General features: G+C 39.8%; 1 protein-coding gene across 6 annotated transcripts in view; it reads left to right on the top strand.

Annotated features, from left to right (window-relative positions):
- Positions 1-26,983, top strand: part of PAK5 (p21 (RAC1) activated kinase 5) — a 302,023-nt gene that overhangs the window by 232,960 nt on the left and 42,080 nt on the right. For all 6 annotated transcript variants that reach the window (XM_003810560.6, XM_034947548.4, XM_034947550.3 and 3 more), the window contains one exon: positions 25,394-26,179. In XM_003810560.6, coding sequence (XP_003810608.1) covers positions 25,394-26,179 — 786 coding nt within the window. The remainder of the gene's footprint in view (positions 1-25,393; positions 26,180-26,983) is intronic.

Below are 26,983 nucleotides of genomic sequence, written 5' to 3'. Positions count from 1 at the left end.
ATGATGCTGGCATCTACTTGGCATCTGGGGAGGCCTCAGAAAACTTACAATCATGGGGGAAGGCAGAGGTGGAGCAGATATATCACATGGCTAGAGCAGAAGGAAGAGAGGGCGGCAGGAGGTGCTACACACTTTTGAAGACTGAGATCTTGTGAGAACTCACTCATTATCATGAGAATAGTACCAAGGGGATGGTGCTAAATCATTCATGAGAAGTTCACCCCCAAGATCCAATCACCTCCCACCAGGCCCTACCTCCAACATTGGAGATTACTATTTGACATGAAATTTGGGCAGGGACACAGATCCAAATCATATCAACCTACTAAGCATCCAGAAATTTAAGTAAAGTGAGTAACACTGGTGCTTACACTTTTGACCATCTAGTCTGTCTAAATTCTCTTCACTTTTTTTTTGAGATGGAGTCTCGCTCTGTCACCCAGGCTGGAGTGCAGTAGCGCTATCTCAGCTCACTGCAACCTCCACCTCCAAGGTTAAAGCCATTCTCCCACCTCAGCCTCCCCAGTAGCTGGTATTACAGCTGCATGCCACCACACCCGGCTAATTTTTTGTACTTTTAGTAGAGACGGGGTCTTACCATGTTGACCAGGCTGGTCTCTAACTCCTGGTCTCGAGTGATCCGCCTGCCTTGGCCTCACAAAGTGTCGGGATTAAAGGCATGAGTCACCTTGCCTGGCAATTCTCTTCACTTTTAACCCAGTGGGGAAGCAATAATAGTTGTCCACTGTATACCTGACAGTGTGCCAGATGTTAACACATACCATGTCTCACTTAATCCTTCCTCCAATCTAGCAATATATCATTATGTCTGTTTTTTAGGGAAGGAATCTGATATTTACAGAGAGGTTTCCATAGTTCGCATAAGACCTTATAGTTAGGTGACAGAGCAGATATTCAAACCTACATCTATCCATGTGCAAAGCTGGCTACAGCAGTCATGAAGATGCCCTGCTTCATATCCCCTGAACACACCTGAGTTTACCTGCAGCTTTGGTGGACTCATCTCATGCACACTAACAGTTTCTCTCTGCTCTGTGTCCAAGGGCTTTCTCTGACATAACAATCCTGCCCAGAAATGCCAGGCAATGAGTGCCCCCAGAGGTAATCCTTAACCAATGTGGAAAGCAAGTTCTTGGATAAATACCCCCACTTCTCTGACCTGCATTTGACATGGCTCTGCAGGGCATCTGCTGCAGCACAGAGGCCCAGTTGCCCACAGCATTAACCAGCTCACTGGGGCACCCAATGTGGATTTCTCTCATTTTCATTGCACTTTCTTCAGTCTGTCATGTGGCTTTCTGGAATCTCCTCACAAATAAAGAACCTGCACTAAAGTCCTTCTTCCTTGAGTTGCTTTCAAGGGAACCCAAATTAGAACACTTATTCTCTCTATGGTTCCTTGTACTGGGGTACCTAGTGCTTCTGAATAAAGCTGCATGCCAGATAACGCCCCAGTGAGGAGTTGTACACGCCTGGGCTTTTCCTCCCTGCCATAGAATGCCTAGCCTACAGCATTCCATGGCCCCTTGGAGGCGGAAAACTGACAAGACAACCAGGTATCTTTTCTCTAAATGTCTAAAGAGGGAGGAGAAAGAGGTGTCATTTTGGTGTGTAGGTGGCAAAGGGACAAAGCAGATCAAGCTGGAGGGACTCACAAAGCAGGAGGAGTCATCAGAGGTCACAAGTTTGGATGCAGGGGTGTGAATAGGATTTCTAGCTAAGAGAACAAGCTTTGGCTCTAGAGAGACCTGGCTTCAAAACCTGATTCCTCCACTTAAACTATAGCTTTGTGACCTTCACTGAGTGGCTTATCCTCCATACTTCAGTGTCCTCGTGCCATATGCTGTTGTGTCAAACCCCTGTTAACCTCAATAGCAAAGGGGACCCCATTCAAGAGGCCAGAGAAGAGACCCAGAGCCAGAAAATGAGACATGGGTTTTATTAGGGGGCTCACATACAGGGGAGAGGGTCCAGTGGCAGGAAAACCACAATTGCTTGCAAATAGCATGCAGTTTATGTAGCATTTTCACTTAGCACCTTCCCCCTAATGACATCCAGCTGGCAACCTTCATTTAACCCAAAACTCAGGACCTCAGTGCCCTAGACAGCTTGTGTTCCACAGAAGAGCCCAGGGGCTCTGATGTTTATCATTGACAAGGAACTAATCAGGTTGGCCACTCCCGGATGCCCTAGCTTGGAACACACATTCAGGTGCATCTGCCATACAGGGTTATTCTAAGGGTGTGCTTAAGTTATTGCTATCAGGTGTGTTTACCCTGATATCAATAATTTGTGGTGTGGTGATCATAATTCTGCCAATCTTATAGGATTTTTTAGTGGATTAAATTTGAAAATATATGTAAAGCTCTTAACACAACTGTCAGGAAGTAAAGCATTTTTTATGATGTTAGCAATGTGAATGTAGCAGTTAAGATGTGGGTTCTGTAGCTAGATGGCCTGGGTTCAGAGGCACAGCTTTTCTACCTCCTGGCTCAAGACTCAATCTCCACACCTGTAAAATGGGGATAATAGTGCAAATCTCATACGGTTGTTATGGAGATTATATACAGAGAGAGACGGAGAGCAGGCACTTCAAAGGGTGTGTATAGCAGCACAGCATAAGCACTCTAATGTTATCTGTAAATCTAGAAAAATAACTTGAATCCATAAGCTATCTGGAGTCAGGAAAGCCCTATCATGGGTGAGGATGTACACAGTTTTGCTTAACTAACGTACCAGTTGGGGTATTAGCTCATCAAGAAGAACAATATGGAAAGACAGTCTTAAATGTTTTTCTCAGGCAGAAGCTGTATGTGAGCTGGGGATCAGCCAGGGAGAGGCAGAAACCTTTGGGTGCCAGGAGGAGCTGATTCTCTGATATAAGTAGGGCAGAACTTGGAGTCTTCAGGGAATGAGGTAGAATGAATGGAAGGGATTCACAGAAGCGGGAAGAAGAAAACAGAGAAGGTGAAGTTGACACAGATAAGGAAAATGGATGGCTACCTCCTCTCTTCCAGGTAAAGCTTGCTGCTGCCAATGTGTTCTCCCTCCCCAACTAGAAACACTTCCCAGGAAAGGCCAAAAGTGCTTGCATTACTTCCTGAGAGCTCCATCTACCCAGAAAGTCACTGTGTCATTGGCAGGTAGCTTGTAGGCCATTTGGCCATTTTCTACACTGGAGGCGTCTATAATCTTTCCCCTCCAGGGCACCATTCTTTCCAGCTTGCTGCACTTTGTGATGCTTCCATGTTGAAAGTAGTCCCTCCCACCTTCCTGGGTTCCTTGCTAAGATAAAATGAGGCAAAATAAATCAACTTGGCTTTCACATCAAAGCCACCTCTGTCTAAACCATCTGTGACTTAGAGGAATTAGAACTGAAATTCGTGAGTGATGACATCTTTGTTTTGTTTGCTTGCCTTTTGGTTTTTGTTTTGTTATTTTCTAGTTAGAGTAGATTGAATAAATGGATAGTTTTGCCTGCTAAAGCTCTGTTACATGTACAGTTCAGGCAAGATGGGGAATATCCTTGGATTCAGTTCTAATTATTCCCTCAGAGGAAACCGAACTTTGATTGATGAAGAGGGTCCTTTCTGTGTTCAGCTCAGATGCTGTGGTCACGTTTGACTGATTTGGAGCAGCTCTGAATCTCAGCTCTGTCAAATATTGCATGAAAACCAAGCTTTTTACTAGCTACTAATCTAGCATGGAAAATTCCTGCAGTGCAAAATGATGAGAATAGAATGATCTGCAAGAAGAACTTTTAGATTCTCAGAAACTGACTGACGAATCAGCCTGAAGCACTAGCCATAAAGATAATTAATGCATGACAGGTGAGCATCGCTAGTTAGCACATCCCAGATACCAAGGGGCTGTGCTCCACCTGAATACAATGCAGCTAGCCATGGGCACTATTATTCCCTAGGTTGTATGGTAGCAACATTAGGAGCAAGGGGTCTGCATTCAGACATTACTGGAGTTTATTTTATTTATTTATTTATTTATTTATTTATTTATTTATTTATTTTTGAGACAGAGTCTTGCTTTGTTGCCAGGCTGGAGTGCAGTGGTGTGATCTCGGCTCACTGCAACCTCCGCCTCCTGGGTTCAAGTGATTCTCCTGCCTCAGCCTCCCAAGTAGCTGGGACTACAGGAGTGCGCCACCACACCCAGCTAATTTTTGTATTTTTAGGAAAGACGGGGTTTCACCATGTTGACCAGGATGGTCTCGATCTCTTGACCTCGTGATCCTCCCACCTCGGCCTCCCAAAGTGCATTCCTGGAGTTTAATCCCGAGTTCACCAGTGTATTCGTCAACTATGGTTGCCAAAATGCTACATAGCAAACAACCCTACAAATGCTAATGACTTATAACAGCAAACATTTCTTTTTCTTGCTCATGGGTCTTAGGCTGGTAGGGTTACTCTGCTTTGAGGTTCAGGTCACTTAGAGTTGGCTGCGGGTTTTAGGTTGGGTTCAGGTCTGTTCTGGATGCCTCTTGGCATTTTTTTTGGACCAGCAACTGCCCAGGTCAGGTTTTTTTCAGGGCAGATGGCAAAGACTCAAGGAACCAATCGATATATATAATAGCCTCTGCTTTTGTCAGTTCACCAACATTCCAGTGGCCAAAACAAGACACACGGCCAAGTTCAAAGTCAGTGGGTCCCACTCTACTGGGAGGCTCTTAAAAAGTCACATGCAGACGGTGAGATATATCATCATCACAGGGAAGGAGGGAAGAATCGAGAGAATATTTCACCTGCTACAACCACTAAAAAGCTGTGGAACCTCAGTCAATGCTTGTAACTTCTTCTTTCTGATTTGTAAAATGAGGTATAATAATAATATAAGTCTCCTAGGGCTATTGGGACGATCAAATGCAAGAGACAGATGATAGCACATAAAGATTAATAAAGGGGAACTTTCTTGTTATAGAACCAGCCCTTTCTGTTTTAACCCTTTTTGTCTCCTGACCTCTTTCCCCCATTCTGGTAGCAACTCTCTTCCTCAATTTCTAAATTCTTGGAAATTCTGCTTGCTTTCCTCTCATTTCCAGGGCTAATTCAAATTATTACGCTTACACATGAGGTTAAGGCAATGTGAATATCTTTGCAGACTCTCCCTTATAATAGGCTGTGGGAAAGATAGATGGGAATCCAGATATCAGCTTTATTATTATAAAGCCCCATTTACTAAGGAGGCCTTGTACAATATACACCTCTATCTCACCCTCCAGCTTAGATATAAGAGAGAGCTCTGCAAGGCTGATACTGGTCAACCTGCTACAGAGGAGTCACTTTACACACACTTACCTGCCTGTTTGGGGTCAGAGTGGGACTCTTAACCTCCAGAAGAGAAGTTCTGGGTCCTTACCCCATGGAAGTAGAAAACACAGGCTATGCCGACAGGAAAACTCTCCAGAAAAAATGAAGAGAAGGTCCTTTGAGCCATGCATAGGCCCTAACCGTTCTCCTTTCTCCCCTGCCAGATAAGCCACACTCCCTGCCACATGCAGATGAGTAGGGGAGGTGGGAGAGAACAGAAGTATTATTCCAGTGGAAGACTCTGCAGGGAAATGTGAGGACAGCAGAGAAGCAGTTCCCCTGACAACCTGTTTTGCAGATAAGAAAGGTTAATCCCTTGCTGGGAGCTTTCTATCCAGCAGAGAAATCAGCAGCCTTAGAGTCAGTGGCCTGGACTAAGATCAATAATGGTTATCTATTATGACAAATAAGTCTGTGTAACAAAGCACTCTGAAGCTAAAGAGCTTAAAATACACTCAAACTGCAAAACATTACTGAGAGAAAGAAGACATAAATAAATGAAAAGACATCCTCTGTTCATACATTGGAAGACATAATATTGTTAAGGTGAAAATGCTACGAAAGTCATCCATAGGTTCAATCCAATCCCTATCTAAATGTCAACAGTGTTTTTTACAGAAATAGGAAAACCATCCTAAAATTCATATGGAATCCCAAAGGGCCCAAATAGCCAAAACTCTCTTGAAAAAGAACAATGTTAGAGGATTCATACCTCCTGATCTCAAAACTTACTACAAAACTACAATTAAAACCAAAATAATATTATAATGGTATAAGAACGGACATCTAGGCCAACGGAATAGAATATAGCACTTAGAAACAAACCCTCACATATGAGGTCAGATGCTTTTCCACAAGGCAACCAAGACTATTTAATGGAGAAAGGATAATCTTTTCAACAAATAACGCTGGGAGAACTGGATACCCAACAGCCTAAAAAATGAAGGTGGCCCCTTATCTTATACCATATATATAAATTAACTCAAAATGGGTCAAAATGTAACCACAGAAGTTAAAACTATAAAACTTTTAGAAGGAAACATGGCGGAAGCTTCATGACATTGGATTTAGTAATAATTCCTTGAAAATTACACCAAAAGCGCAAGCACCAAAAGAAAAAAAATGATAAATTAGACTTATCAAAATGCAAAACTTTTTGCACTGAATTACACTGTTAAGAGAGCGAAAAGCCGTAGAATATGAGAAAATAGTTGCAAATAATATATCTGATAAGGGATTAATACCCAGAATATAGAAAAATCTGTAACAACTCAGCAACAATAAAAAGAAACAGCCCAACTCAAATACAGGCAAAAGATATAGCTAGATACTGCTCCAGAGAAGATATATAGATGGCCAATAAGTGCAGGAAAAGAAAATCAACATAGTCTGAGAAAATGCAAATCAAAAATCACAATGAGATACTAAGTCACACCCATTAGGATGGCTATGATGAAAATAATATTTTTAATGGAAAATAACAAGTGTTTCAAGGATGCAGAGACACTGGCATCCTCAGGCAGTGCTGGTGGGAATACCAAATGGTGCAGCTGCTGTGGAAAACAGTTTGTTGATTCTTCAGAAGGTTAAACGTGGACTTAACTCTAGCAACTCCACTACTCAGTACACCCAAAATAGTTCAAAACAAGGACTTGAACAGATTATTGTATATCAATGTTCACAGGAGCATTATTCACGACAGCCAAAAGGTGCAACAATCCAAATGTCTGTTGACAGATGAATGAATGGATAAACAAAATGTGGTAGATATTATTCAACTTTTAAAAGGAATGAAATTCTTATACATGTTACAACATGGATGCACCTTGAAAACATTATGCGAAGTGAAATAAACCAGGGACAAAAGAACAAGTCTTGTGTGATTTCACTTATATGGGGAAGCTAGATAGGCAAAGTCATAGAAACAGAAAGTAGATTCGAGGTTACCAGAGGCTGGAGGGAAGGGGAGTTATTGTTTAATGGGTACAAAGTTTCTATGTGAGATGATTTTTAAAAAGTTCCAGAAAGGAATAGTGGTGATGGTTGTACAACACTGTGAATTGACTTAATACCACCAAATTTTATACTTAGAAATAGTTAAAATGGTAAATTTTATGTATATTTTACCACAATATAAAAAGAGTTTAAAACAATAAGCATTTATTCAAATTTAAAAGAAAAAAACATACAGCCCCATCAAAAGTGGGCAAAGAACATGAACAGACACTTCTCAAAAGAAGACATTTATGCGGCCAACAAGCATATGAAGTAAAGCTCAACATCACTATCATTAGAGAAATGCAAATCAAAACCACAATGAGATACCATCTCACACCAGTCAGAATGGTGATTATTAAAAAGTCAAGAAACAACAGATCCTGGCAAGGCTATGGAGAAATAGGAATGCTTTTACGCTGTTGGTAGAAATGTAGATTAGTTCAACCATTGTGGAAGACAGTGTGGTGATTCCTCAAGGATCTAGAACCAGAAATACCATTTGACCCAGCAATCCCATTACTAGGTATATACCCAAAGGAACATAAATCATTCTATTATAAAGATACATGTATGTATATGTTTCTTACAGCACTACCTGCAATAGCAAAGACACGGGATCAAGCCAAATACCCATCAATGATAGACTGGATAAAGAAAGTGTGATATGTATACACCATGGAATACTACACAGCCATAAAAAGGAATGAGATCATGTCCTTTGCAGGGACACAGATGAAGCTGGAAGCCATCATCCTCAGCAAACTAACACAGGAACACAAAACCAAACACCGCATGTTCTCACTCATAAGTGGGAGCTGAACAATGAGAAAACATGGACACAGGGAGATAGGCCAGGAACAACACACACTGGGCCTGTCGTTGGGGGAGGGAAAGCATCAGGATAAGTAGCTAATGCATGCAGGGCTTACTACCTAGGTGAGAGATTGATAGGTGCAGCAAGCCACCATGGCACATGTTTACCTATGTAATAAAACTGCACGTCCTCCACATGTATCCTGGAACTTAAAATAAATTTTTTTAAAAACTGTTTATTGTTCCTCACAATTCTGCAAGTTGGCAGTTTGGCCTGTGCTTGACCCATGGTTCTTCTAGCCTCATCAGGGCTCACTCGCATCAGCTTCTGAGTTGGCTAGAGGCTGGCTGGACTAGCATGCCCTCAGCTGGAAAGACTGGTCTCTGTTCCTCATGTCTCTCATCATTCACCAGGCTAGTACAGACTTGTACACATGGTAACCAGGCAGGATTCAAGCTGCACAGCCTCTAGAAACGTAGACTTGATTAGGCACAACATCATCTCTGCTCTATTCCATTGGCCAGAGCTAAACCCAAAGTCAAGGGAAAGGGAAACAGACTCCATCTCCTGATGGGAGGAGGCGCAGAGTCACACTCCAAAGGACATGCATACAGACAGGAGAGGAGAATTGGAACCACTTTTGCATCAACCTACTCGAGTTTGGTTCTGACATTGTTAAGAATGTGTCAGGACACCAAATGGCATGTGACAGGATGTGCTCATGTAAGTAACCTAGGATTTGTTCACATAAAGGGTCAGTGCTTGTTTTAGGAATTTAAAAGTGAAGGAAAGCATACACAAACCTCAGTTCATGCATACAGTTTTCTCTCCCAGTAGGTAAGCACCTATCAGATTGTTTTTCAATCAAGCCAGCTGCTTTGCACTTTGTAGGAGCTATAACTATCTGGATTAGCTGAGACATGGAGAGAGCCTTCAAAGCAACAGAATTTTGAAGCTAGAAGGGTGCCAGGGAAACCCTCTCAGTACAGATAAGGACCATAGCCCCAGCAAGGGAAAGTGATTTGGTGAAGGCTTCATAGTTGCCACAGATGGAACTTGCACTAGAATCCAGATTGCCAGATTTATAATCCAGCACTCTCTCTAGGACATGGTGCTGATTTCATTTTCCCTGGAATATGTAAACCCCAGTTCAGCCACCAAGGGAACACAATCTATTCTTTGAGACCTTGCAACTAAGAGCATGCTCTGCAGCCAGCAGTATTAGCCTCACCTAAGAGCTTGTTAGAAATTCAGAATATTGAGCCCTATGCCAGACCTGCTCCCTTGGAGTCTGCTGTTTAAGGAGATACCTGGGGCATTTATGTGCCAAGTAGGGTTTAATACGCACTGCATTAGGACACGGGTTTTCAACCTCAAATACTAGGAATTGCCTGGGAGAGGTTTAAAACTACCACTGCCTGGTCTTTACCCCAGAGATTCTTATTTATTAAATATTTGCTCTTGGGTGCAGTCTGGGCTAAAGGATTTTTAAAAGCTCCTCAAGCCACGATTTCTCTGTAGTCTTTTTTTTTTTTTTTTTTTTGAGACGGAGTCTCGCTCTGTCGCCCAGGCTGGAGTGCAGTAGTGCTATCTCAGCTCACTGCAAGCTCCACCTCCTGGGTTCACACCATTCTCCTGTCTCAGCCTCCCGAGTAGCTGGGACTATAGGCGCCCACCACCATGCCCGGCTAATTTTTTGTATTTTTAGTAGAGACGGGGTTTCACCGTGTTAGCCAGGATGGTCTTGATCTCCTGACCTTGTGATCCACCCGCCTTGGCCTCCCAAAGTGCTGGGATTACAGGCGTGAGCCACCGTGCCTGGCCTCTGTAGTCTATTTCTAAGATGCTGAAGACATTGGCAGCTTTTTATATAGTTTTCTGTCTGTGCAGTGGGGTAGTATTTTCCTAAAGAGTAAACAGCCTTCAGAAGACCCTAGTTGATGGACCTGCTCCGGCATCCTGGGTCAGATGTAAGATCAAGGGATTTTAAAATTGCTGAGGACTACTTAAATACATTTTCATAAGGGAGGAAGTTAAAGACCAGAAGTGGTCATTGAGAGGAATTTTTTAAAAATCAACTTTGTTTCCCAAGTGGAATAGCATTAATGTACAATGAAATTCCATATAATAAAGGTGTGGCAAATTACATAGTTCAACAGTGAAGGCCAAGAAACACGTAAATCATGGAAGGAAGAAGAGACAGAAGGGAATGCAAGTAGACTACAGGCCTTACACATGAACAAAATCAATAGTTAAGCTATAAATTTGATTTTTTTCAAGCCTCTGGGGAGTCCATTTGAAACAGTTACAAGATTTCTATCAACAGAAAAGGGGAGTGGGAAAAGCAGAATTTCCTCTAGGAAAGCCAAGCTTTCTAACTCTAATTTGTAAATAAGTGTGTCAGGAGGCCTTTCTAGGGGGACACTTAATGAAGTAGTGAACGATGTCTTCAAGAACATTCCTGGGCCAAAAACACCCCCGGATTTTATGTTTCTTGTTAAAGAACCCCTGGATTTTATGTTTTTGTTAAATCTGTGGTCTTTATGTGAAAACAACTGATAGAATACAATTTTGGAAACAGGAAAGATAATGTTGTTTGAGTCTCTTCTGATGTGTGTGTATTGCTTTATCTAAGATATAACTAAGCTTTATCTGAGATATAACTTAGAGAAGAGGAGCTTCAATTTGGCAAGGCAGCTTAGAGAGGAAAGAAGTGGATCATCTCTCTTTGTTGGTACAAGGGTTCGTGCTGTTCTGTTAGTATCATTGAGGGAATCAATGGGATTATTCAGTAAACTCTTTTCAGAGTCCTGCATTCTGGGCTTAAACTTGCCCTCTTGGATAAACACATGGGATAAATACGCTCCATCATTCAGTCACAGAATGCATTCTAGGAGCATAATGTCCAGAGGTGCCCTTGGTGTTGTGAATCAATCATTTTTCCTTTTCTGTTTTGAATTACTGTTTCTTTTTCTATTAAATGAAAGAATGACCCTATTAATCTGAAGTTTAGGGGCTAGATTTTTTTTTATTTGATACTATCTCTCTCTCTCTATATATATATATATGTATATGTGTATATATATGTATATGTGTATATATATGTATATGTGTGTATATATACATATATGCACACACACCTCTAAATACACCTAAATATACATATATCTAAATGTATGTGTATATGTGTTTATATATATATCAGTAAATTCTCTCTGTAATAAATATATGATTTTATATATACACAGAGGGAATGGACTGATTTTAAAATCCTTATTGAGTTGAAATGGTTTGGATCATGAAAAGGGGACCTTAGGAGTAAAGACTAAATCAAAGGCAAATGGTTGTGGACCAAAATTAGGGCTGTCGAAGCAGAAGTTGATTAAAAAGATTTATTGGAAGTCAAATGTGAGAAATGACCTGGGAAAACACACCAGCAAAGTTGGGAATGATCCAAAGTCTGTTACAAGTTGGAAGGCTTTTATAGGAAAGTATGGGAGAAAGGAGAGGGACTCCCATATCAGAGTTGTCCTTTTTCATTGGAGGGTACAATACAGGGATTATTGTCATTGTCTACAGATTGCAACATACAGGCTAACACATCTATGTGCAAGACAATCAGTGAAACTTCCTGATTCAGATACAAACCAGCAAAACTTCATAATTCAGAAACAAATCAGCATCCTTTTCAATGTCAGTAGGTTACTCATTAATCAGTGTGTCAATAAGATAAGGAACTCAGATAATTCTTTACTCAGGAACAGGATGTTGCCATGAATCACAAGACCTCCCCAAGGCAGACTAATTTAGAAGCCTGCAAATGTGACCTGCAGGTTTTCTTGGTCAACCAGTGCTGTCCAGACTTCAATGTATATTTTAATTACCTGGAGATTTTGTTAAAATGCAGATTGTGATTCAGTAGATCTGGATGGGGCTGCAATTCTGCATTCCTAACAAACTTCCAGGTGATGGTGATGCTGCTGGCCTAGGGACCAAGCTTTGAGTGGCAGGAGGAGAAGTTCTAGCAATATGGTTCCCAAACTTGGCTGCCCATTGGAATCCCTTGAAGAGCTTCAGAAATTACTGAACCCTAGAACGATGATCAGAGATGTAATTGGTCTGGGAAGAGACCCTGGCCTCCACTCTGATGATTCCAATGTGCATGGCTGGGAGCCACTGCAATTGAAGCTGCCAGATGAAGCAGAATCTCTCACTGCCTTAGCCTTTCCTACAGGTTATTAGAAATCCTCAAGGTGCATTCTTAAACCTTCCATTGGGTTTCAAAGGAACAAAATATTTTAAATGTGAACACATCTCTTACCCCTAGATAAGGAGGGGGAGGGAGAGAGAGAGAGAGAGAGAGAGAGAGAGAGAGAGAGAGATCCTTGGGATAAATGTCTCGTTTTGCAAAAAGAAAAGACATGATTTGATTCTGTATATAGCTTATCTAAATGAAAGAAATGTTGCAGAGTTAGCGTTTCTGCTGTGCAAAAGGAAAGCACCTTAAGGAATCGCCACACTGTCTTCCACAATGGTTGAACAGAGTTGAACAATGAGAACAAATGGAGACAGGGAGGGGAACATCGCACACTGGGGCCTGTCCGGGGAGTGGGGGTCAAGAGGAGGGAGAGCACTGGGACAAATACCTAATGCATGTGGGGCTTAAAACCTAGATGTAACAAACCTGCACGTTCTGCAAATGTATCCCAGAACTTAAGTAAAATTTAAATAAATAAATAAATAAATAAATAAAAAGGAAAGCACCATAGACTTGCAGGTTTCTCTGGGTAAGCCAAGTTAGTACATAGGCATCAGGCTCCACTGGTGGGATTGGTAAAGAGATTGAGGATGAAGGGAGCCTAACCTACCAACTCTTTTTTTTTCTTTTGATACAGGGTCTCACTTTGTTGCTCAGGCTGGAGTAAAGTGGTATGATTATACCTGACTGCAAACTCCAACTCCTGGGCTCAAGGGATCCTCCGACCTCAGCCTCTTGAATAGCTGGGACCACAGGCACTTGCCACCATGCCCAGCTATTTTTTTTTTTCTTTGTAGAAATGGGATCTAGCTATGTTGCCTAGGCTGGTCTGGAAGTCCTGGCCTCAAGCAGTCCTCCTACCTCAGCCACACAAAGTGCTTGGATAGCAGGTGTGAGCCACGGTGCCTAGCCCTGCCAACTCCTAATAGTATGAATAGCATCATTTCTTTGGCATTTGCTAAGAGTTACTGGAATATTTCAGCTACAGGCTTGTATCTCTGATTGGGTTTAAGAGAAGGGATTTTCTTCCCCTCTGACCCAGCCACCCACCCACAGCCACATCCCACAACACCTGTTCTCTCTCCCTTAGACTTTCAGTCTTTGACCTTGCTTCATTCTCCTTACTTATCAGCACTCTCCCTTAATAATCTCCTTTCAACTTAAACTGCATGGTTCATCCACATTCTAGTGCCCATTGCTACCTACCTACTTGCATGACAACTGCCTGGCAAACACCCATTCTGAGTATATCCAATGTCCCACCTTTGCAGAAGCTGCCCATAGAGTGCTGCATATTTGCTGGACAAGTCAAGCAAACTTTTGGTTTGGTGCAATTCCAATGTATTTTGACAAAGGAATAATTTATGTGTAATAAGATATACAAATCATAAACGTAAAATATGCCAAATTTTTACAAATGTATGTATTCTTGTGACCACAACCAAGATCAAGATATACAACATTTTCATCACCCAGAAAGTTCCCTTGGGCCCCATCCCAATGAGCACCTTTCCCCTAGGGGTAACTGGTACTCTGACTTTGATCACCAAAGAGAAATTAGTAATGAATATCAAGGAATGTTTGGTAAAGCTGACTAAGGTACATGTGCTTGTTTGTTACATGGATATTACACGCATAGTGGTGGGGGTTCTGCTTCTAGTGTACCTATCACCGAAATATTCAACATTGTACCCAACAGGAAATTTTTCAACCCTCATTCCTTATCCACCATCTCCCATCCCTGCTTTTAGAGTTCTCAGAGTCTATTCTCTCCATCTTTATGTCCGTGATGACCTTAATATTTAATGGGGTTAGAAGTTTCAAACTTTTGAGACATATGGAAGACTTGGATTGCAACTTTTCTCCTCTATTTTTTGCATAAGGCATACTCTTTTCTTGGCATCTAAGAACAGTCAATTTCTGAAATATGAATTACAGTGCATAGTTACAATACCAACTTTATAGTTTAAAATGTTGTTTGACTGCCTACTGGTTTTATTTCCAGATTAACAAGTTTCTTAACATTTATTATGCCTCCAAGAGATAATTTCCACATTTGTAAAGATTGTTTGAAATGTCAGGTAAAACAACAACAACAGAAATTTAAATTTAGGACATGCAAAGGTGAATTTTTCTTGGCTAAATTTAAAATAAATATGCCTTGTGCTATAAGAGAATGCAATACATTGTGGCCCTTAGCATTGCATATTAGCAATATTTAGAGCATAATTTAATCAGTTGGTTGATTTGGGGAGGTAGTTGCAATTGATATGTAGACTACATGTTTTATTAGTTATTACATTTTTAAATGTCAGAATCTTGAGTAAATGCAATGTAACATTTCCTTTGTTATAGAGAAAGAAATTTCAAGTTGCTTTAAAGGCTAATTATTTCAAAGACCAGTCAACTTATTTTTCCCCAATTTCCATAAATTCTGAGTTTTGAACATCCTTTCTTTAAAAAGCTTTGTTTCTGGAAATATTTTATATTCTGCCCCCCATAGAATATGCTTACATTTCTTTCATTGTATCTCAAAGAGTTTGGAGCTTGTCTTTCTGAGTTTTGACTATCCTTTCTACTCCTGAGAGTTGAAGTTGAGGGTGCTGACAGGGTGTTGTGGTTTTCATATTCTATAGAGAGGCAGCATTTGTAACAGGTAGGTGTGAGCCTTGCTTTCAAACCTCCCACCTGCTAGCTGAGTGACACTGGGAAAATTCCTTGGCCTCTCTGAGCCTCACTTTCTTCCTTCTTATAAAGGGGTAATAATGCCATACCTTGGAGTCATATTATGATTATTATATATTGGAAAAATACTTCTAATCATCTTGGCACACAGCAAGTGTTTAAACCATGGTAGTGACTAGAAACTCTATTAAACAAATTTATGGACTGATGGCAGTCATTTTATTCGTCAGTTCACAAATTCTTTAAAGTTCAGATCATATGGAGGACAGGGCATGAGGGAGGAAATGATGGATTCTTGTTTATGCCCACAACACCTACTGTTGCCTAAGGTGACCTTACCACCCAGCAAGAACTTGGCCAGTCTGCTTCTCGAATTGCTGTTCCAGAAAAGCTCATTTGCGAACAGTGTTGGGTTGTTTATTTGGGTTGCTTATTCTAGTCAATTGACTTGGCCAACAAACTGCATTTCTTCAGGAGTGGGGAGAACTGTGTTTCATGTCCTCCTCTGTCACAGAACTGCAGACAGTAAACGAAGTGACGCCTGTGGTGCCATATGACTCCCTCCCTCTAAGAAACCACATTCAGCTTTTGGGGAGGCTTATTTCTTTTTATTTGGCACAGCCCATGAATCAAATACTAGCAGAGTTTTCCCTCCAAAGATGAGACCTGTGTATCTAGATCAGGGTTCAGCAAACTTTTTCTGTAAAGGGCCTGAGAGTAAGTATTTTACACCTTGCAGGCCATATAGTCTCTCTTGCAACTCAACCCTACCATTGTGGTGCACAAATCCAGCCATACTCTCACCATATGTAAACATTTACAAAAACAGGCAGAGGGCCAGATTTGGCCCATGAGTCACATGGCTTCCTGACTTCTGCTCTAGATCAGTTCTGCTCAATACAAGTAAAATGCAAGCCACATATTTAATTTTACATTTCCTAGTAGCACATTAAAAACAATTCTTGGCCAGCCCTGGTGGCTCATACCTGTAATCCCAGCACTTCAGGAGGCTGTTGCATGAGATCACTTGAGGCCAGGAGTTTGAGACCACCCTGGGCAACATAATGAGACCTCCTCTCTACATTTTTTTTTTTAATTAACCAGGCATTTTGGCACATGCCTGTATTCCTAGCTACCCAGAATAACTTGAGCCCAGGAGTTTGAAGCTATAGTGAGCTATGATTGCACCACTATACTCCAGCCTGGATGACAGAGCAAGACCTTGTCTTCAAAAAACAAATTTGTAATATATTAAAACATCTTGATTTTTAAAGATAAAATGTTTTTAAGTCTTAGAATAGAAAGAGACAGATGCCTTACCTTTATGAGTAACCTAAGTTTGCTGAGACTAGCCTAGCCAACATGGTGAAACCCCATCTCCACTAAAAATACAAAACTAACTGGTCTTGGTGGTGCATATCTGTAATCCCAGCTACTTGGGAGGCTGAGGCATGAGAATCGCTTGAACCCGGGAGGCAGAGGTTGCAGTGAACAGAGATCACACCATTGCACTCCAGCCTGGGCAACAAAAGCGAAACTCCATCTCAAAACAAACAAACAAAAAAACAGAAATTGGCTTTTTGGATTCCATGTGATTAAGATTATTACATAATTTGTTAAAGAGGGATTTTCTGGTTAGAATCCCTTACCACTACCTCCACTCTGAAATATGTTGCCTGAATTATCTTGTTTTCCAGGGATATGCAATGCTCAAATGTTCACCCAATTAGCCCCACCCACTGTTGTTACCAAATAAAAGGTATATGTAGAGAACTGAAAGAAAATCGATAAAATATCTATTGATAATAGCGAGTGAAAATATTTATTGAAAATATCTAATGATATTACAAAATCCAAACAAGAGTTACCGTTTCTTCCTATAAGGATCTAAGTAGATCAAATCTGTTTGTTGTGACTATGTTACCTGATGTTTCCAGCTACCTGCCTTAAAAAAACAAGGAAGCCAGTTCTTTACCAACAGGTAAGAATTTAGATAGACAGTTTAAAAGTACATAAGTTCTGAGAGAATCTTTGTTTATACTTCAGTTGTGGAAATATTTAGCTTATTAACCTCCTGAGCTATATTTACCTGAAAGACAAAATGAAACACGTGTTTGAGGCACACAGAAGATACTGCTTTTGAAAAAGAGATGTGAGGTCCTATTAGGGCAAAGCTGTTAATTACACACTTCATTATTGTCAAGGTTAATACAGTCTGTGAGGGCAGAGGCACTTTTTCATCTCTTTTCGGGGAACAAGGGGAGACAGCTGTTTTCACAGACAGATCCATTATAGCTTATCACCAGCCAACAGCCCATGGAAGGAGCACTATGAAATATGGCCACTGTCACTGGGAGCCTGAATAGATGCTGAGCTGATCCAGGGTACAATGGAAAGACAATGAGCACCATGGCTTCAAACTCAAATAGATTGGGTTGCATTGACTTTTAATGCCTGGAGGTTCCATGGCATAAAATCCACAAATCCTCTTGCAGTTATTGTATTATTGATCTCTATAAAAGTGCACAATTTTGTTTTAATGAACACCAGAGATGGACAATAATAATTAGTGGTTCTTCTGTTTGGAAGCCTGGTTAAACCGTGTTGGAAAATTCTGCATGTTTGGATTTTCATTATTACTGCCTTGCCACTTATGATTCTATAAAGTGAAACCTGTATCAGCAAAACAAATACTGCCTTGGTTCTGATTTAACGGGTCTTCTTTTCTTTTACTTTTTTGGGTGGGGCAACAATTTGTTTTTAACAAACATTTACATTTTGCAACCCCCTTCTTATTAACACTGAGCTAATAGTTTTCATTGAAGCGGAAGAGTGTGTGCTTTATTTAAAGTGTGATACATTTATACCATCAACAAACATTTTCAAATGCTAACCATGAAAATGAAATCTAAGAAAAGACTGTCTTAGGACATGCCTTAGTTTCTTTGCCCTTTTGTTTGGTTGGTTGGTTGGCTTTTAGATTTTTCTTTCATTTTTTCACTATTGGTTGATTAAAATTTCTTCTTTCTAAATGTTTGTAACCACATCATATCTTTTGTAGTGTTCAGATTTTGTTCATCAATAACTCTAAGGCTTCTAGCCTTATAGTAAGGGCATGATGCTAAAGAAGCAGGTGTACCAAAATGGTGAAATAAATGAAAGTCATCGTTTTGGTTAAGCTGGAGAAATGTTTCATCTTCAAAGGGAATGAGAAAATGAACATGTAATTCCCGATGTGTATATATAGTGTAAATGTACTTAGCGCTATGTATGGATATATAGAATACAATACATATAGTACATTTAACACTATATTATAGATAGTTAATAAAATGCATATTTAATATAATTTTTATATATGTATGTATATACATATAATGCTGACTCTTCTTATACAGAAAAGCATACCTCAGTCTAACTTTTTTGTTATAAAGGTAACCCTGATTGTAGAAGATCTAGAAAATGCATTAACCCCATTGTATACACAGTGTAACCCTCAGACCATCATCCTCATCACCTGAGAGCTTTTTGGAACTCTAGCATCCCAGGCCCCACCCAGACCTACTGAATCACAGTCTCCCTTTAACAAGATACTTGGGTGATTTGTGTGCACTTTAAAGTTTGAGAAGCACTGGACTGAAATATAAATCACCCCTAGTCTTCCCACCCTGAGATGACAGCCACTATCAAAATTTTACTGTATTTCTATCAACTTTTCTTTTCTATACCTATCTTTCCATTTAAATCTTGAAAGTCTAACTTGGTTAATTTTTCTGACTCATACATTAACGTTTTTAAGAAAAATAACTATAGAATGCTGATTGTTAATGTGAAAGTATTCCGCTTTTTAGATCTCAGAAGGAATATTTATGTAACAATTGTAATTAATTTGAGATACATCTGTTTAAATTCAAGAAATATGTATTTTGTATCTAAAGTTACTAATAGTACTTTAAAGTCTCCCACATCAATTATCCCTTTTTTCCCACCATATGAAGCTAGATTTATTTCTTCTAGGTGTTGTTTGTAGCTTCCTTTCTTCTTCATTTATTATCAACCTAATTTAAAAGTAAAATTTACCACCACAGCCCCCCACCCCGCCCCGGCCAATAGTTAAGTAACTAGCACTTATAAGTACTTCGTATATGTCAGGAATCATGCCAAGTTTTTTACACATATTACTGTATTAAATAATCACATTAACCCTGTGAGGTAAGGATCTAGTCTCAATGTTTTATGGATTAAGAGACAGTGACTTAAAAAGGTTAGATAACACTTTATATTACCTATCTCATAAGTGCTATAAGCCTAAGATACAAAATAATGATAATAAATACTACATTTTTAAACAATGTTTCTTATCAATTGGCAGTCTTTGTCATTTCTTCTAAATAGCATTTAGCTTATAGCAGTATTAATATTTTTCTCGGGATACGTGGTGACAAGTGCACAGAAACAGCAGGTCCCCAGTTCTGAGGCCACACATTAATTCACATGATGAAATAGTGACCCTCTAATCTCCTATAGAAATGTTAATGAACACACTTGGGAGACAAAAAATCCCTATGAAATTGTATTGATTCCTTTTGTTTATTAATTTCCTAAATATAAGATATTTATAGCACGATTAATGACAGAAAAAGCTCTATTTAATAGGCCTTAATTATGTTGTTCTTAGTAATCTAAAAATATTGATAGGTAGTATAGGCCTAGACACATAGATACTATAGTTCTGTTTTTTATCCATCTATAGATATTTTAGGATAAATAGATGCCTCTTTTTGACATGTAAATTTTATTATTTCAGTATTTCTCAAAAATGAAGTGTTAGTTTAAAGTCTACCCAATCAACTCATTAATCAAATTGGAAGGGTTTTAGTGTAAAAATAGGGAGATTTAAGGGACCCGGAACTTCCAAAGGAGGTGTTCAATAATGCTCTTATCTCAAAGGAATCACACAGGGAATGATTTTTTTTCCTTCTAAATTACCTGTGTCCTTGTAGTGAATTTCTAACACTAACAGTCTACCCCCCATCACAGACATTTGTTAATTTGTGAAGATGAACTAATAGGTTTTTTGGACATAAATTCCAAACAAATAATTGGGATACCAATTTGATATGAGCAGAGAGCCTTTCTTCTGTATTCACAATTGCCATCCTGACCCCAAAGTTGGTAGCATCTGAAGGCATACAGATCACCTCTGAGCCTCAGTTGTCCAGTAAATGATGAGCTGGTGATTATCTCTTTTTTCTCTCTCTCTAGTTACATCTATTGCTTCCTCCTAGATGCGCCTCATAGTTCTCTTCTTCCAGAAACTTTCCCTAGACTTTTAGCTGGCTTTTCTCTGATCATTTTTTAAATAATCTTCACGCTTTTCTTAGCCTTCATTGATGAATGTGTAGAAATGTTCTTAATTCATATCATATTTACAAATTTCCATCCACTGAAGGCAGTGTTTTCGTTGAGGGCATTAGGATGTTTTAAAACTGTTCTGTAGCACCTCCTTCTATCTGCAGCTACAATTCTAGGGGGAAGGGGATCACTAAATACCATCAAGTGATAATATCCCTATTACAAATAAGAGAACAGGTAATGAAATAAAGAATGAAATTAAATCACATAGCAAGTGTGTACTGAAATTGAAATTGGAATCTAGAATTATCCATATTCCATACATTCAGCAACTAATTTCTGAGAGTGGAGCGCACGATAGAAATATGCACCACAATGACCAATGGCCAATTTGCTGGGTTGTGATGTCACACACCAACGTTGCATTGCTTACTGGTAATATTTTGTCTAGCCTAAAAGAGTCTAAAGCATACCATAGAAAGAGACCTAGACTGGGAGAAAGGAGACTTGGGTTCAAATCCCCTGTTTGTTAAATATTGTTGGCAAAGTCAACTCCAGGTTTCAGGTTTTACTCAGTAAAAGGAAGAGGTGACCTAGACTCTTTCCAAAATTAAGGTGCTGGAAGTGATTCCATGGTACCAGACTGAATATTTTGTGTATTCAGAGATGGGAAGGCATGGGGGGCAGACAAGAAAGAATAATTGGAATATTGTTTAAGATGGACAGAATTTAAAGAAGTAATATTTTTCTAGGATATAGAGCTAAAGGTAACATTGAATATGAAAAAAATCTAATATAGTTAAGCATTCTTTATCAAGTTCAGAGAAAGTCTGGATAAGATAAGATTTTTGCTAAAGGAGTATCTGAGTAGATCCAGTAATTCAGAAGGCCCTTTAAGACCTTGGTGTGCTTCACACTCATTAACCATGTGGCACATCTGTCAACACAAATGCCTGGGATTAAACACACGAGGAAGCTACTTTTGGCGGAACCATGAATTCCTGATGACATTTTGTTTGAGTAACCTGCCTATTGTTCATAAAGAGAGGGAGTAGAAAATGTGCAAGAGTATAATTTCTGTCCAAAAGGAAAAACTTTTAGTTGATACACTGTGATACAAACAAACTGTTTCTGTTTTCTTTAAAAAACAGTGCAAGACATTATTGAATAGGAAAGGAGGCCAGAAGTTTAAATCCATAGAAGGTAGCAGAACAGAAGTCTAAGAGGGCTTGAAGGCCACCCTGAGGAAATAGAGAAGTGGTAAACAAGGCCAGGCGCCGTGGCTCACGCCTGTAATCCCAGCACTTTGGGAGGCCAAGGTGGGTGGATCAAGAGGTCAGGAGTTTGAGACCAGCCTGACCAACATGGTGAAACCCTGTCTCTACTAAAAATACAAAAACTAGCCAGGCGTGGTGGTGGGTGCCTGTAATCCCAGCTACTGGGGAGTCTGAGGCAGGAGAATTACTTGAACCCGGGAGGCGGAGGTTGTAGTGAGCCAAGATCATGCCACTACACTCCAGCTTGGGTGACAGAGCAAGACTCTTTCTCAAAAATAAAATAAAATAAAATAAGTGGTAAACAGAGAAGATACAACTGAAATGAAATAGGAAGCTGCTGAAAGAGACTTGATATTTTTAAGGCTGAGTTATAGCTGTTTCATCTTTCCTCTGCCAAGGCTGCTCATCTTTTCCTCTTCACAGTTATTGTTTCTCCCAAGTTAATCTGTGGGGTGAGCATGGATGTTGTTCCTCTGAGGAAAGGTCCCAGGTTATATACATGATTCTTTCTTTCTCTAAGGGAGGCTCCAACAGAGCATCCCCTACTTTGGCAATCAATCCATCAATTTATGCACCACCCTCAACAATGACTACATTCCATATAATGAATTCCACACTATGGAATAAAAAAGGAATAGACAAAAAAAAAAGACTAGGATATTAGTTTATGAACATTGACTATATTATGCTCAGTGAAAGAAGTCAAGCTGAAAGGCTCCAGACTGTATGATTCCATCCATATGATATTCTGGAATAGACAAAACAATAAGGACAGAAAACAGATCAGTGATATCAAGGGTTTGGGGAGAGGGTAATGTTTGACTAGAGGAAACTCAGGAGATATTTTTGCAGCTGGTGGCACTAATTTGTATGGCACTCTAACAGTGAATACATGATGCTTTGCACTTGTCGATACCCATAGAGCTTTGCAGCACAAAGAGTTAATTAATGTATGTAGTTTCAAAAAACAACAAAAAATAAACCAGAAGATCAGAGGATCCTGGGATAGAATGCAGAATGTGACCAAAGAATCCAACAGCTACACATGTATAACATAACCTCGTTGAAGGGGGTGCAGGAAAAAAGACACTAACTTAAGGAACTTTGGAAACAGTGCTTTGAATGGAAACTACAAGTGTAAAGGAATTTTAAAGAACTGGACATAAACATGGTACTTGAGTTGACAAAGTTGTTTCTCATGGTAGAGTGAGTTAATCTGAAACTGCTGAACAGTTATACTAGCACTGAATAGGCAAATGACTGGCAGATGGTGGGGCCCATGTTTTTTACTGTTGCAGAGGAAGTTACAGGTAAGGAAATGGCAAGAATGAACTATGTGGTACTTGATTAGATTCAGAGACATTAATGTGGATTTATGTTTAGGTTAATATAGATACAGATGGATGGATATAATTATAGGTGTGTGAGTGTGTTCATGAGTTAGTCTACAAGCATATTATTTCGGAGCTCTGTTTGCTGAGGCCTGGCAATGACACCCAGTAGCAATGAGTATTCCTGGAACCAAATCTTAATTTCTAATACTATTAGCGTTCCTTGGAGAAATGCCTGATTTGGGGGGAAGGGCAAGGAAAATAAAGATAAACCTGGAGCTTCTTGTAGGGAAAGAAAGTAAGGAAGTGCTCAAAAAATAAAAGGAGGAGGGATCATCAAAGGGACACAGCAGCCAGCCTGAGAGAACTCCCAGTGACAAAAGCTGGAACCATTTGAGCAGCAAGGCAAATAATAGAGTGTTGGCTTATAACCCAAGGTATAAAATAAATAACCATAAGTCCATCCATCTTTATATATAAATAAATGATTGAATAAGTAGGTAAATGGGAGCAAATAAGCAAGTCTCCTGTGCAGAAGAATTCCAACTACTTTATATAGATACCCTACCCCCACCACACACACACACCCAAGAAGATAAAGCTTAAATCCCTGACCCTTGAGTAGACGCTACACTTACTGACTTGTTCCCAAAGAATACAATATACAGAAAGGTAGGGGAGGGGAGTGTGACTGTGTGTATAAGAAACCTGGAAAATATGACCTCACCCAGGTAGTCAGGGCTAACATCATCATTACTAAGTCATGTTGACGATATGTACCCTAAACATTATGCGATGAAATGTGACTTTACTCTCTGATCTTCCTCCTCAAACCAAATAACCTCTGTTTAAACATGGGGAAAACACCAGAAAACCCCAATTGAGGAACATTCTCCAAAATACCTGACCAGTACTCCTCAAAACTGTCAAGGTCATCAAAAAATAAGGAAAATCTGAGAAACTGTCACAGATCAGAGGAAACTCGGAAGACATAACAAATAAATGTAATGAGCTATCCTGGATGGAACTCTGGAACCCTAGGAGAAAATTAATGAAATCTATAGGAACATGGAGTTTCCTTAATAGCAATGCAAGATATTAACACAAGGGGAAACTGGATGAGAAGTCTATGAGAACTCTGTATTCTCTTTGCAACTTCTCTGTTAATCTAAAACTATTCTAGAATAAAAATTTTATTTGAAAGAAAAGGGTATAGTACAAAACTATTAGTCCAGGACTCTTTGAAAGAAAAAAAAATAAACCCTTTGTTTCACCATGGATAGATCTATAAAACATCAGCTCCAGCACAACTTTGACTTCTTCCTCCAGTTTGAAATCTTCTATTGTACCATCCAAGATGGTTTTGAACTCCTTGCTACTTGCTCAAAAGTATTTTTCTCCTAAAATCCTGGAAGTCTGAAGTCACAACACTTTGTTCTTTGTTCTTTTATCCACCCCCATCATATTTGCCTGCAAATCCTGTCATTGTCAAGGCACGGCTGACGGGCTTTGTAAGTGGTTTGCGATGTCTTTCAGTTCCTGGTATTCTTGTGTTATTTAGGTTCATTAAAGGGAACAATTTGTCACTAAGATCCAGGTGCAACCATCGTTACTAAGTCATCCAAAATTCAGCGGTGATGTTACACAGAAGTGTGGCCATAGCAAACAAGCAGTATAGTATAAGTATATATACTTAATAAGAATATCACATTTGATCATAAATCACACAAATAATCTTCAGTCTGTTTTCTAATTACAGTTTCAGGAAGTGCCGCCTCATCTATAAAATTTCATAACCTCAGTTATTATGTCTTCCATATAAGGGCAAAAAATGTACACCCATTTCTCGTTATGTTAATAGTTGGGTGATAATGCCTTCTGGTTTTGAAAATCATCTGAATAATGAATGTAAAACAGTAATAAATATTATTTTTTATTACCAAACAGTTACAGAGTGTTAAATTATAATTATCAGCTCATCATTAGGTGGTTAGGGCTGATTATTGGTAGAAGAAGTAGGGGGAAGGGATTTGACTGTAAACTGGTAAATAAAACAGTTATATTCTATGTAGTCTCCTACATGGCTTTTTGATGGTTATTTGATGTCTCTGTTGAGATAGGTAAGAAGAAAAATGCAATTTGAGATTGTTTACTATTTGATTTACTTCACCACTAAAGTCAATCAACAGATTTTCTTTATCATTTTGTGTTAAGTGTTCCCGGCGTCTTTTTTCTTCTGTAGTTTAATTTGGATGGAGTGGGGGTGGGATGCCGCCAGCAATTTAAATCCATGAAATATTTTCTTTAAACAATATTCCCTTTATTATTCCCAGACAATCGTTAGAGGAAACAAACCCTGCAAGGAAACCTCCATCAACGGCCTGCTAGAGGATTTTGACAACATCTCGGTGACTCGCTCCAACTCCCTAAGGAAAGAAAGCCCACCCACCCCAGATCAGGGAGCCTCCAGCCACGGTCCAGGCCACGCGGAAGAAAATGGCTTCATCACCTTCTCCCAGTATTCCAGCGAATCCGATACTACTGCTGACTACACGACCGAAAAGTACAGGGAGAAGAGTCTCTATGGAGATGATCTGGACCCGTATTATAGAGGCAGCCACGCAGCCAAGCAAAATGGGCACGTAATGAAAATGAAGCACGGGGAGGCCTACTATTCTGAGGTGAAGCCTTTGAAATCCGATTTTGCCAGATTTTCTGCCGATTATCACTCACATTTGGACTCACTGAGCAAACCAAGTGAATACAGTGACCTCAAGTGGGAGTATCAGAGAGCCTCGAGTAGCTCCCCTCTGGATTATTCATTCCAATTCACACCTTCTAGAACTGCAGGGACCAGCGGGTGCTCCAAGGAGAGCCTGGCGTACAGTGAAAGTGAATGGGGACCCAGCCTGGATGACTATGACAGGAGGCCAAAGTCTTCGTACCTGAATCAGACAAGCCCTCAGCCCACCATGCGGCAGAGGTCCAGGTCAGGCTCGGGACTCCAGGAACCGATGATGCCATTTGGAGCAAGTGCATTTAAAACCCATCCCCAAGGACACTCCTACAACTCCTACACCTACCCTCGCTTGTCCGAGCCCACAATGTGCATTCCAAAGGTAATGTTTGCTACCTCCTTTCCCTCACGTGTGCAAAAACCTCCACAAGGGTGGTGCTGGCACGACCTTTTTATACGATCAGATTGCAAAGTACTTGTTTGCCTTTTAAGGGAAAATCAATATCAAAACCCACCCTATCTCCACTTGTGAGGCCCAGGGCAGAGGTTTAGGATAAGGCATATATATTCATTAAAATAAAAATCTATCTTTTGGGCCCTCCTACATGGTTTCTCATTAAAAGGCAAATAAACTTATTTATTTGAAAGATAGAATTCTGATATATGAGTGATAAATATGATGTGACTGTATTTGACTAAGTTCCCTGTTAAGGAGTGGATCAGTCATATACAATCATAGAGCATTAGATCGAGCCATACAGTGGTTCCTACATCCTGGCAAAGTTTGCACAGACCTGCTAAAAAGGAAAGAAACTCAGGATAACATGGTAATTTTTAAATAGAGCTAATTTTGTTCAACTCAGGGGATGGTCCTTCATATTAAGAGTATGTACTTTCTACTATATTTGATTTGAAATATTGGTTTTTATATGAAATTTGGGAGTGACAGATGGTTGCTGGACCACTGGACAATTTTTGTCCCCCTTTCACTTTGTTTTGTAGTAATTCCTCTTTTAAATTTTGTTAAAATGTTAGCAGCTCCAAGTTTGCTTTGAAATTTGACTGGTCTATGATATCCTAAAGTTTGGGAATCACTGCTGGAGAAGTTACTGAAACTAAAAGCACAGGCAAAGGTCTATGGGTCCGAAGGTCTAAAGTCTTGGAAAATACCTTTGAGAATGTGCAA

Source organism: Pan paniscus, chromosome 21 (assembly GCF_029289425.2).
Source record: "Pan paniscus chromosome 21, NHGRI_mPanPan1-v2.0_pri, whole genome shotgun sequence".
Classification (NCBI taxonomy): domain Eukaryota; kingdom Metazoa; phylum Chordata; class Mammalia; order Primates; family Hominidae; genus Pan; species Pan paniscus.
This window is presented reverse-complemented; position numbering and strand designations above follow the sequence as displayed.